This window comes from Cavia porcellus, unplaced genomic scaffold (assembly GCF_034190915.1).
Source record: "Cavia porcellus strain 051 isolate PalLab524CR breed Dunkin Hartley unplaced genomic scaffold, mCavPor4.1 scaffold_10, whole genome shotgun sequence".
Lineage (NCBI taxonomy): Eukaryota > Metazoa > Chordata > Mammalia > Rodentia > Caviidae > Cavia > Cavia porcellus.
The window spans coordinates 33,590,018-33,603,598 of record NW_026947493.1 but is presented as its reverse complement, the minus strand read 5'-3'; the positions used below and the strand labels follow the sequence as shown (position 1 = coordinate 33,603,598).

Below are 13,581 nucleotides of genomic sequence, written 5' to 3'. Positions count from 1 at the left end.
TAACCAGGAAATTTGAGTTGAAATGTGCTACCTGTATTTACCTTTTTTTTTTTTTATTTAAAGAGAAAAAAGAAAGGACATTTTAAAAAAGCAGTAAAAGCGTACAAGTAATACAGAATTTCAAGGAAAAAAATATACAGTAAGAAATCACTGGTTAATAGGTTACATATTGTCTTCTTTTTATTTATTTATTTATTTATTTTTTATCGGTAGCAGGGATTGAACTCACGACAATACACTTACAAGGCAGGCACTTATGCCTCTGAGCTAAATCCCCAACCCCTTCCCCTCTGTATTTACCTTTTCTTACTAAACATTTCAGTCTATGCAGCAAAACCAGGACCCTGAAGTATTTGCCCAGCCTAAGATGCTATCCAGTGCCATCTCGGTAAGACTCCATTTTTCTGAAGAATCTATTATATGTTTTTGAAGTACTATTGGATGTGGGGTAAACTAGTATCACTTTAGTGAAAAAGTTCAACTTTCAAGCCCAGGCCTTAGATGTCCCTCCTACCCAGGGCCCCTCTGCTCCCTCAAGTAGAGTTCATTGCTGTGGCCTCTGTGGCCCTCATCATCTTCTCTGGTCAGCCTTTGTGGGCCTCATTGGAGCTTGTGAGTGGGTGATTGCTGACTGTGTCAACCTGGTTTTTCTTCTTTTTTTTTTTTTTTTTTTTCTCGGTGTGTGTGTGTTTCTGTGTCTTTGTGTGTGTGTCTGCTTTTCTAGGGACTAAACCAAGGGCCTTCATTCACACTGAGCTCCATCTGTAACCCTTTTTTATTTTTTGAGACAGAATCTTGCAAAGTACTAAGGTGCCCAGGCTGGGCTTGAATTTACGATCTTCTTGCCTCAGCCTCCCGGAGTTCCAGAATTACAGGATTATATCCCCATCAAAGCTGGTTTCTATAAATAGAAAACATTCATTGTCCTGGGAGAACTGTGCTGTTCACAATGACAGCCACTATCCTGCCACCATCTCATTTCCCACTGCTGTAATGATGGAGCCTCCCAGGCCTTAGTACTGTGTTCCTTGTTTATCCTTTCAGGTCTTCCCTCTTTTTCTTTTTTCATATTTTCAGACAAAGTCTCACTATGTAGTCCAGGCCAGCCTCAAACTCACTATGTATCCCAGACTGACTTCAAACTCAGGATGACCATCCTGCCTCAGCCTCCCATGTACTAGAATCACAGGTGTGCACTATCACACCTCACTAGGTCTCATTTTTTACCTGTGTGGTCCCCTATTCTCCATCACCTACCAACCTTGAAATCCACATTCTCTTTTCAGTTCTTTTCTTGTCAAACTCTTTTTTGCCTTTGGACATGTATACATCTTGAGTCTCAAATTTAAGTTTAATCCAGGTTCTGCCTGGTTTCGGGTGGGTTGTCCGACTCTGTAGTGATTAGCAAAGGGCTCTACCCTGGTTTTGTACCCCAAAAAACAAGATAAATGGCTCGATACAGGAACCATAGCCATAAAACTCTGGCAAACTCTTTTGCTATTGGTAAATGAGGAGGTGTCATGGAAGCAAGAGAGAGGAGCTGTGTGGCCGGGGATTTCACTCAGCAGGCAGCACCTGCACTGCAGTGTAAGGTTGTGGATTTGACCCCTGGTACCAAAAAAAAAAAAAAAAATGAGCTGTGCATGTGGCTCAAAAGGCACAAGAAAGGTAGAACTTCTGTTCATTGTTATCAAGTGTGAGAATCATAAAACTGGTTTCATGTGTTCTGATCGCTAACTGTAATTAGTACCGCAGCACATCTAAATAGAGGAAGTAGGTAGATGTTTGCTGTGTTTTAAGAAATTGTATAACATTGTCTGGTTTTTGTTTGCTGTTCTGGAGCTTAGGACCAGCTTTGCACAGGCAAAGCCAGTACTCTACCACTGAGCTATGTCACAGCCCAGAACTTAATTTTTAATGTCTCTTTATTATAATTTGCATACAATACAGATTTTTAAGGCATTCTAACACATGTATATAACAGCCCCTTGGTAAAACAGTCCAGCTGAGTGTGGTGATATGCACCTATAATCTCAAAACTCCAGGAGGCTGAGGAAGGAAGATCCCAAGTATGAGTCCAGCCTGAGCAATTTAGCAAGACACTGTTTCCAAATAAAAAGAACTGAGGATGCAGCTTGGTGCAGAAGTTCTGGGTTCAATCCCCAGTACCAGAAAAAAACCAAGATAAGCCATTCCAAGATAGGTAACAAGTTCATCACCACAGAAAGTTTCATCATATCTTTGTCCAGTCATTTCCTCAGCTCCATCTCCAAGGAAAGTTTGTTTCTTCATAAGATTGTTCTCAGTGTTCGTGCTATACTGTTAGTTCTCACAGCTACCTCCTGTAGTGGTCGGACTTGGATTCCCTAGATGACTTTAAGGCAGTGGTGACAAACTTAAGGCATGCGTGCTGCAGCAAGGTTCGCCGTCACTGCTCTAGGGCTTTCTTCCACAAGTGGACTCTCCATCTTTCAGCTAACAGGAGCCTCAGGGCCAGATTAAATTAAATGTTCAGATGTTTCATTGGATCGGTTTGGTTTGGTTTTTGTGATAGGGTCTCTGTAGTTCATGCTGGCCTTGAACTCGTTGTGTAACCCAGGCTGGCCTCAAACTAATGATCCTTCTGCCTTGGCCTGCCAAGTGCTGGGACATAAATATGCACCACGGTAACTGGTTTTAAATGGTCAAATGTTTCTACTAAGTGCTTTTCTGAACCCAAAAGAGTTAGTGCTTGAAAGCTGAGGCTTTTAGCTCAGCGGTAAAGCACTTGTCTAGCTTGCGAAAGGCCCTGGGCTCAATCCCCAGCACTACCTAGTGGGTGGAAGGGAGACAGGCGTGCAGGAAAGAAGTGGAGGGGGATGGATAAAAGCATTGTTAGCTCAGTGCTTTGGACCTAACACTGCTAGTGCCTGTGATCAGATGGGCCCTGCTTGGAACCAGCTGTTTGCTTCTCCACAATATAAACTGACCACTGCCCACACACAGGTTGCAGGCCCTCCATTGGTTACTGCGACAACCACAGCAGTATCTTCAGTCCTGCTATCGCCAAGTGTTTTCCAGCAGACTGTTCCAAGGTCCGCCGACCTTGAGAGAAAAGCAAATTCTCCTTCTCCCCTCACCATTGGCACACCAGAAAATCAGAGAAAGTCTTCCCTTATTCTCAGCAAGTCTCAGCTCCAGGATACATTGATACATCTGATTAAGGTAGGTGAGCTCTCAATAAATAGAGTCTTGTTTTTATTCAGTAAAAGAAAACTAATTGTATAAGTTCTTCTTACAAATTCAAAAGTAATGCAATGTTTCTCTCTTTGTAAGTTTATACCCTTGATGGAGTAATAACTTAGAGTCCCAGTGTTAATCCTGACTGGGTAACGAGATCATTTGGTAATTAATAAATTAGTTACACCATTTATATAATTTGTTCTTGAACTATTATCTAAGAAGTGAGCTCTGATGAGGTAAATGTGATATTGATGTCATTACCTTCCTCATCTCTTCCAGAATGATTCCAGCTTCCTCAGTACACTTCATGAAGTTTACCTGCAGGTTCTGACCAAGAGCAAAGACAACTACAACCTATGACTGGAGTAGAATAAATCCGAAGGCAGAGGTCAATCAAGAACAAATTGACTTCATCATGGAAATTTCTTTCTAAGTAGAACATGGAGTTTTGAGAATTATGAAATCGAGCCTATGAAAGACTCAGTCCTTAAGAATGTTTCTAAGTGACATTCTCAGTGACAATGGAGGTTTCACTGTGAAGCATCACCAGCAGACTTTTATTTTGACAAAACAACAAAACGACCATTGTATTAAGCTATATGGGTGTTTTCATCAGCTATGCGGAAGTATGTGAAATAGGGAGTCTGGTTTTTCAGCTTACTTTCATTTTCAAGGACTTAGGGAGAAGTAGCCACCAGCCTTGCAGCAGAACTCAACCTCACCTGCACCCCTTCCCCACCCACCCGCCCACTAGACGTGGCATTAGGCTGACAGTCTAGTGTGGAACAGAATAGAAATCAGTTCTAACAGTAACTTTGAGTTTTAAAGGATCAGAGTTTAAGTTGACAAATTAGGAATTATTTGTTCAAGCAAAGTATATTTTAAATGTATGCCCCCATTTGGGCCTTTAAAATTGTGAAATTTGTCAGCATCTTGTTTTTAAATGTCCACACTCCTGCCATGCAGCAGGCACCAATGCAGCATTACTGTTCAAATAGGGTCCTTCTGAGATTTTTGGTGATACAGAATTTGAAATAGGCTGGGACTGGGAATGCTCAAATCCTACCAGAAATTTTCATTTTAAGTTAAACTTTCCAGTGGTTTTGGAAATGTTAAATTGTGTGTGGAACACAGCCTTTTATTTTCCTTTTCTGTCTAAACCGATAAAATTCATTGTTATTTGTTTTAACACTTTCATAAAAGGACCAGTGGACCAATCTGACAAAGCCATTCTGGTTCCATTCCTCAAGTGTACTGAGAACAGTTTTAAAGCTATGCAGAAAAGGGAACTGTTATTCACACTGCCCTTACTTTGTTGTTGAATATGGCATTTAGAAGAAAGTGTGAGATTCAGAACTTTACCAGTGTATTCCTAGGCTGTGAGTATTTTTCCAGCCCAAAGTGTGAAAATGTGTAAAGATGCTTTGTTATGCTGCTATTGATCTGCCATGATTTATATTTATTCTTTTATGGCATGTAATGGTGTTTAGTAATATTTTAATGTAGATTTTGATTTATTTCAGCAATAGTAATTTTAAGATATTCTTTGAATGAAAGTGTCTTCGTTTCTATGATACAGATCATTTTGTAGTATTTAACCAGTTAAGATGCACTGCTTACTTTTCTGAGCACTATTTAATGATGGGGTAAAAACCCACGTGGCTCAACCAGCTAGCATAAGGATTAGCTGTGAATAATGCTGACAAATGTGATGGTTCCTTGGGAACAATCATTTAAGCTTTAATGGTAACTCAATCATAAATCTGTAGGGGGGTTTTCTAGCTGAAATTTTAGGAAATTACTTGTGAATTACATACTTTAGTTTGGTCTTAGTTTTTTTAGGATAAAGAATACTTCGTCTGATTGGCTTCTGTTGATCTAACATGCTTCCTAGACAGTGTTTCTGCTCAGTTTAGTGTCTTCTCTTACTGTCTACCTAGTTATGTGTGAATCGTGTAGAATTCAGGGAAGCTTATAGGTTGTCATACTCTATTAGGGGTAGTTTGTTTTCAAAGATAGTGTATAGACTCAGCAACCAAAAATGAATTGCTAATACGTCATCCAAGATAGAGAAAGTTACAGTGAGAGAAAGTTACGGTAAGATAAGGAGTGTTGCTGACACCAGAGATGGTGTGCAGAAAGCCATGTGGCTGTTCTCATAAAATGAATTTACCGGTTGGTTTGATCATGCCCCAAGTATAGTCTCAGGGGCTTTAGGAAAGAGACAAATCAAGGGATTCTCGCTATAATAGACATTTGAATTTAAATGATGCTTTTGAGTATGTTTAATAATATGAGAGCGTACAAAGAGAATACCCTACAGAGGGGCTATAGTCAGTCACCCTTTAATCCTCAGAATGAATATGATGGACAGTAAAAGAAAATCTATGATAAGGCTTCCTTAGTGTTAAAGTAAACTTAAGTGCCCAAGTCATGGAGACTTGAAAAAGGTAAACCTGTTTCACTCCCAAGTTTATATAAAAATGCAGAAGCCAGAAGTTCGTGGTCCTGATTACCAGGAAGTTCAGGCCAAAATGAATCCCCAGAGAGCCAGGCCAAGCCTGGATTCTTGCAGTTGGATGACCTTGGCTAGTCACAGTTCAGTTGCCTTATTCTTCGTTCAGGCTTACTCTCCAGAACCTCATGCTAGCTTAGATTGCACATTTACATTGCTGCCGCATCTTTACTGGAAACTTAGAACAGAAGTGAACACCAAGATGGAGGTGCTTCTTGCTAGGTTTTGCAGAACCCCGGGAGACCTGCATTTAGACCACTCAGTCCATCTATTCATATATCCATTCCCCTAACCTTTGCAGCCCAGAGTATGGTATGTGTACAGGATCATCAATGGGTGGCGCTGCTCTTTATGTTGTAAAGCGATGTCTTTGAACAAATCATACACACCTATGTACCTTGCAGATGGCCTTATTCCTCTCTCTTGAGCATCTCTCCTGGGATTTGTGAGGTGTAAAAGTTGGCCTGCTTGACCTTGGAACCTAAGTTTTCAAGTGACCATCAATGTCAGAAGCAGCATTTCATGCAGTCTGTGTGTGGAATGTCCACAGCTTACCTTGAACAGAAGTGTTTTGGGTTTTTTTTCAGAATTTAAGTCAGCCTGGGCCCTTCTCACAGGAGGATGCACAGGCTTACCTTAGAATGTATCTGATAGATTTTGCATGTCCATGCATTTGTTATATTTCTGGCCTGTGTTTTCTTGTAGAAACCATAAATCCCACCAAATCCACTCTTAGGTAAATATTTTTAAACCATGCAGCTTTATTATTCTCCTGCCCCAAAGAATGTAGTTTGAATCTTTCTCTTTTTGATAGTAGAGGCCATAACTGCCAATGTATTACTAATAATGCAATGTGAAATTGAAGGTGCCTAACTGCTTACAAAACAGAATCAGCCATCCCACTGTAACTTGGGGAGGAGTGAGGTGGCGCAGGCACAGGTGAGCTTTTGCAGCATGGCAAAGAGGACTGTGAGGGGTCAGGGACTGCGCCCTGCATCCTTGCCCCGTGTTGTGTGCAGACCATGTTTCTTGCCTCCCTTTGGTTTCCTTCAGCTGCGTTTACCTTCTAGAAGCAATAGTGCTCTGCTTCTCACTGTCTAAAATGTTGAGATCTGAGCAGAGCAGCTTACACTAGGCTTTTTAAAACCTATGCTTGAGAACCTTTCAGTGAGTGGGCCAGGGCCTCAGGAAGCCTGTTTTTCAGCAGATTTCAGCAGGAGAGATACGTGCAATGTTTCTCAGATTTGGATTTGGCATCTTTCCTTTAAATGCTAAGATGCAATATTGATCATTTCGAAGTGGGAAAAATGCAGAATTGTGTTTGCCCTTTGTCTGTGCGAATCCTTAGGAAACATGTTTTTAAAATATGTGTTCTAAGTGATCTTTTTATCCTGTGTCACTGCTTTGGCCATGTGGCTCTCATGACCTTCATTGTACTGGATTCTTGGCTCCCAGCAGTGTGGGGCAAGAAGCTGTGGGGTGACAGCAAGATTTTTTGTTCCACAAGCGCAATACTGATACTGCATCATTAACATTTTTAACGGTATGGGTTTTATACCATCTGTGTATGTTTGCAAATATTAAGTTATTACATGTTTTAAAATGAGCATTTTTCATCTTAAATTTTATATGTTTGCAAATATATTTTTTTAATAAAATCTCAAAACCAAGTTTTAGCACCTATTAAATTTTTACAGTGTTTTTATTTAATTTGTAGAAACAGAACTTTTAAGCTCTGCTTGGTGTAGTACACCTGTAATCCTAGCACTCAAGAGGCTGAAGCAGGAGGCTGCATAAACATTCAAGGCTAGCCTACACTATACAGTGAGACCCTGTCTAAAAAAAAAGAATTTTTTAATGGTTGCTGTACCTGTCTAGATCTCTGTAATGGTAAGAGGGGTTGGAGAGAGTAAAGAAAACCTCACCCACCTGTTCCTAATAAGGATTCCTCAGAGAAACAGAAGAGCTAAAAGATATATATGAACAGATGTGCTATGTCAAAAGGCAGAATTACACCTGGTATAGTGAGATATGCCTGTAAAATTCCATCACTGGGAAGCTGAGGCAGGAGAATCACAAGTTTGAGCCCAGTCCAGGCAACTTAACCCTTTCAAAGTAAAACATGAAAAAAGGGTTAAGGACATCACATAATATGAAGGGTCACTCCTCAGGACTGGAAAGAAAACAGAATCATAACAAAATGAGTTTGGGCCAGGGTATAGCTTAGGGGCACAGTGCCTGCCTGGCAAGCACAAGGTCCTTGGTTCAATTGGGGGGCGGGGGGGGGGGAGTTTAAGGATCTTATCTGGCAAGTTACTATTCCTCTATCTAGAATACAACATTTCAGTCTACTGGTTTTTTTTCTTTGTTTCATTTTTGGTGGTAGGGAGTGACCCAGGGCCTTAAATGCTGCAATCTAAACACTGCCATTGCACTGCTAACGTGCCATCCTCTGATAGGTTGGTTTCTGCAATTACTGGGAATTGAACCAGGGCCTTCACGTCCCCAGCTGTTGTATGTGTGTGTTGCTAAATTGTCGGCAGGGCTCAGACCTCAAACTTGTGATCCTCCTACCTCAACCTCCCACTTCACCATCCCTGGCAGGAGGTTGGTTTTGTAACAGAAAATAGGCTGAGGAAAGCAGAAACAAAAGTGAATTGGTTGGTGTTTCACCATTCCTTTTTCTTTTTTTAACTTGTAAGAGTTATGGGCTGGGGATTTAGCTCAGCGGCATAAGCACCTGCCTGGCAAGCTGAAGGTTGTGAGTTCAATCCCCCGTACTGCAAAAAAAATCCACTAACTTGAAAGAGTTAAAGCAGATGGGACTTCTTTATCATACCAACTAAAACTGCTTATTCAAAAATTTAGTTTCCTGTTTTGATTTCTCTGAAGGTCAGTTAAATAGCATAGTTGGGGTTTTGTTGTTATTGTATTTTTTTAAACAACTTAGTTTTGGCTTGCTGTATGGAATTTCAGCATTGACTCCATTTTGGCTTGGTCTTTTGGGCCTGGTGCAGGACTTAAGTCCAAACAACTGTCTCCTGTAAAGTTTATTTAACAGTTAGATTACTGGCTCACATGACTATAGAAACTGAGAAGTCCCACAATGCCATCTGGAAGGAAGAGACCCAGGAAATTGGTGGTGTACATGATAGGCCAGGTTAGAAAGCCTGGGAACTAGCTGCTTTGCAGGCTGGAGATTGATGTGCCCACTGAAGCTGTCAGGTGGAATTAACCTTCCTCTCCTCTCTACTTTCCTGATACCCTCAAGGGATTGAACAATGCCCTCCACTTGGTGAAGGAGAGCAGAGCCACTCAGCTCACCAGTTTAACTGCTCATCTCTCCCATGAACGCCTTCACAAGCTCATCCCAGTGACGTTTGACCAGCTATGTAGGCACCTGTGGCTCAGTGAAGCGGACGTATAGAAGCAGCTGTTTCCTGCAGCCTGTTCCCAGGTAGCACTGTCACAGGCTCAGAGACTCACAGATCTGAGCCTGAGTCCTGTGCCTGTTAAATATTTACTCTGTAACTCACAGGGGCAACATCTCCAGAGCCTCATTTACCCTTCCAGGGTTAGAAGGTACCATCACAGTCACTACCAAAACCGTCTTAAGTCATTTCACTCAGTTCACTCAGTTCACATGGATTGAGCTCTCCTGATACACCAGGCATCCAGGATGGGAAGAAAGGAAATAAAACACTTGTGGAAAAGAGTAAAGTTTAAGGTTAAAAAAAGATTTAATCATCCATCTACCCAAATACTCATTGCTAACACCAATGTATTTCCAAATGCACTTCTTAAAATGTGTGCTGCGCCTTTCTACTCTGAGCCTTTGCTCTGTGACTACACCCTCCCCAGTCATCGTCAATGCTGCTGCCCCGTTATTTCCCTAATCTTCACGTAACTCACTTTAGGGAGAAGGGAGTTGAAGCTGAGAATGTTTCCATACTGCTATTGTCTTTTGCATATGTGTTTTGTTTTGTTATAGTCCTGGGGGTTGAGACCAGGGAATACAGAGTCTTCTCACTGAGCTGTATCCCCAACCCTTTTTTATTTTTTAGAGACAGGTTATCCCTAAGTGACTAAGTTGCCCAAGCTGGGCTTGAAATTGCCATCTTCCTGCCTCAGCCTCCCGTGCCTGACTGAGAGCGACTCAGCTGCATATTGACCAGTGGTAGATGCAGGCATGATAATGGGCACACCTAATACTGTGCCCTAGAAGGCTGAAGCAGGAGAGATTGCAAGTTCAAGCCAATCACAGGCAATTTAATGACCTAAGCAGGATCCTGTCTTACAAAGTAAAAAGGTGAAGGGGATTGGTGATGTAGCTCAGTGCAAAGGCACTGGATTCAAAAGAAAAAAGAAGAAAAGCCAGTGGTGGATCAAAGACCCAGAGCCAAGTCCAGTCAAGAATTCCCTTCTTGCCTGCATGATAGATTATTCTAGATGGTTTTTTGTGGTTCCCAAAGCTTCGTGTTCCCACTGTCTTAGAAAGCTGGGATAGTCTGCTTCCCCTCTGCTGCTGCTCATCTTTTAAGACCTAGGCATCCAGTTAAAAGGATTAAAAGGCAGCATGTACATTACCAATTCCCCACAAAGAATATATTTCCTATATATTGCAAACACGGATAAGAAAAGAAAGGAAGCAAAGCAAAGAAAAAGGACTTAGGAGTTCTGGTAACTGGATTCACTTTGTGAATTTTGTGAAAAACTAAAGTCCATAAGTCCTGAGGGAGAGCTGTAGTGTTTTTCTCTGTAAATGAAACAGATGGAGTTTGGAGCTTCTTGGTTATGTCTTGATGACATTTTCACTCTTGTTTGCAGATCCTGGCTGCTACACATCTGATCTTTGAATAAGGTGCAAATGAGGAAGAGACTCCCGAGACCCTTGGAAGACCCCTCAGTGTTTACCAGCCAGGCTCCACCTGAAAGAAGAGCTGGAAAGCAGGCAGCCACCTTGTCCCTGTGAGGGAAACCCACCTTTAAAGGAAGATGAAGGGAGGCTGGGTGTGGTGGCTCACACCTGTAATCCCAGAACTCAGGAAGCTGAGGCAGGAAGATCATTGTGAGTTCAAGACCAACCTGGACTAAAGTGAGCTGAAGGCCAGCCTGAACTGCATAATGAAACCCTGTCTCAAGAAGACAAACAAAAAAAAAAAAAAAAAAGAGGGGAAGTAACAACAGCTACAATGGTCACCGAATCAAACACATCCTGGCCCATGTTTGGGACAGTGCAGCTTGGGTATCAGTCACATGGAGCACGAATTGCCCTGTTTTCTGAAGGGCCCAGATCAGTTCAGGATTCTGAACACCCTGGAGCTTGGTGAATGAAGCTGGGTGAGAAGAAAAGGAGCCCAAGGGGAGCCAGTGCTGTCCACAGTGGTGAGGGGATTGGACTCCCAGGTCCTTGAGATCCTTATGCACCTATATCTCAGGGTCCCTAGGCTCATGTAGCCGAATATAAAGGCAGTAACAGGTGTTTTATAACCACAGAGGTAGAATGACGTGGGAGGAGATGAGTTCCATCATGTTCAGCAAACTTCTTTTTCAGAGAAGTCCGAATAAACTCGAAGTGCAATTCCACAAGGAATCAAAACTGGTATTTGTCCCATGGCTATACTCTATGTGCCTTCTCCTCTACCCTTCCACCCCTCTGGGAGGGAGAGCATTTGAGTGTAACCTCAGAAAAGGCCCCAGAAGAGCAGAGGTGCACACTGCCTGTGACTGGATTAGTATCAGGCCATCAGGCTGCAAAGGGCCCCAAGAGCTCGGAGACCCAAGAATTAGAAGCCAGAAAAACAGCCATCATCAAGCAAAACCACTGATTCTTACCAGATCCTTCACTTTGAGCACAGAACAACAGATCTGGTACTGCCTGAGCCCTGTGCCTCACCCTTAGCAAACCACAGCCCATTTCCTGGGGAAGCTCAGGGGGTCGGGCACAGTTCCCTGCCTTCTGAAGCAGGTACAACACCCAGACCCCATAGCTATCTGCTCCACAGCCCCATCTTCCTGTTTCTCTGGCGTGTGGCTTGCCCTGACTAGGCTTGTCCCCCACCCACTGCACACCCCCTGACACGGATAGGCTTTCCTGGCTTCCGTCTGACCCCCAGCTCTCTGGGCAGAGAAGACGACTTCAGCAGGCACCTCACCTCCTTTCTAAACAGACATTCTGTGATTTCCCTAGAAATTATAGAGAAAATAACCTATGGCACCCCAAAGATTTTCTAAATGTTTAAATAATTATTTTTAGTGTATTTAAATTGTTTTGAATAAACCTAATTATTTTAATTATGTTAAAGTAATTGTGTGTAAAGGAGGAATTTAGGAGTTAAAATGACAAGTTGTAAAATGGTAATTGCCTGGGCACAGCTGTACAAATTCTCAAGATTGCCCCAGTGAGGACCCCTGGTCTCCACACTGACACCTCTCTCTGCCTCCCCGAAAAGCTTATGTCCTGAGCCTGTCAGGGAGGCACCATCACTCCCTGGCCAAGGCCTCCAGCCACTGACTACTCGGAGGCACCTGGGCTCTTGCCAACATGGATATTGTCTGAAGGAGGCGACCTTATTCATGTTCCCAGAGGACGCACGTCATAGTGGCCCAGGGAGCTGCTGTGGCCTGGTGCCTGTGATCACACAGCACGTGCCTCGGGAAGCAATGCCATGCTGGGAGGACACACAGAGAAGCTGTTTGTCCTCCTCTCTCCTGACCATCAGACCAGGAGGGGCGGCTGTTCTGTACCAAACACGGTACCTGACAGGAACCACAGCAGCTCGAGCCCCTCTGCACTCGCACAGTGACACAGCCAGGTGCAGGTCCCTATCTGTGGAATAGAATGAATTTCATCCTCGCCTGGGAGACACACTGTTACCAATTTCACAGATGAGGGGACTGCAGCATGGAGTAAATCTTGAACCAATCACCCTAACCCAGCTAGAGATCATCGGGTGGTTCTGAGAACCTCCTTCTGGGCCTGCAGCATGAGCAGGAGGCCTCTAGGTCTAGAAACTGTGAGGGCTACTGGAAAGGATAAAAACACTGCTCCCTGCCTGGGCAGTGATGGGCTCAAAGGACTACTTCAGGGCAGAGGGTACAGCTCAATGGCACAGCCCCCCGCCTGGCAAGCATGAGGCCTGAATTTGATCCCTGGCTCCCCCCACCCAAAAAAGAGGACTACTTCAGCACTTGTGATTATTAAGTCAAAATGAAGAAACTGAAAATGAGTTTATTGGAGAATGCAAGCAGATTTTTGAAGAAAAACAAAAAGGTTTATTGAACCAGTACAGATGCTGTCCCAAGAGAAAATGAATGGCCTTGAGTCAGATTCCCTGAGTATAGCCACATGGCCAGACAGCAGCTGCAAAAATGTCCCCTGGATCTAAGAAGCCAGGGTATTTTATGATGAAACTGGGGAGAAGGTGCAAATTACTCCCACTGAGCCCACATGGCTACAAATAAGAGCAGGTAGTGTTCCGACATGGGAAGAAGGGTCTGTTAGGAAAAGAGCTTGTTGCTTCTTGGTTGTTTAGTTTTGCATGTAGAATGCAAAGACTGACCTTTAACATGCACTAAAGATTATGGTCAATTTTTTTCTTTGTTCTTGTTGGCTTAGCCCAAAGCCATCAATGAAAATAAATTCCTCTTATCTTTCCCTCTCTCTTCTATTCTCCAGCCTACAGCTACATTTAGGGCATCTCAGGATTCTATGGTCAGGATTTTTCCTGATCAATCCGCATAGGTAGGGTTCTCAGAGGGCTTTCTCTGCTTTGAGCCACAGGATCCTGCTAGGATAAAGGCAAGAAGGAAACTGAGGCCCAGGAAAGCAGGTGAGTATAGAC

General features: G+C 43.0%; 1 protein-coding gene across 9 annotated transcripts in view; it reads left to right on the top strand.

Moving 5' to 3' along the window:
* Positions 1–12,034, top strand: part of Dcp1a (decapping mRNA 1A) — a 64,072-nt gene extending 52,038 nt beyond the window's left edge. For 6 of the 9 annotated variants that reach the window (XM_003479968.5, XM_063257282.1, XM_063257283.1 and 3 more), the window contains 3 exons: positions 323–388; positions 2,986–3,204; positions 3,502–7,407. In XM_003479968.5, the coding sequence (XP_003480016.2) occupies positions 323–388; positions 2,986–3,204; positions 3,502–3,582 (366 nt within the window). In that variant the 3' untranslated portion in view covers positions 3,583–7,407. Of the gene's footprint in view, positions 1–322; positions 389–2,985; positions 3,205–3,501; positions 7,408–9,008; positions 9,195–10,564 lie in introns of those variants that run through there. The other 3 variants (XR_010050125.1, XM_013143869.3, XM_063257281.1) reach the window with 3 other exon arrangements.
* The last annotated feature ends 1,547 nt before the right edge of the window (positions 12,035–13,581 follow it).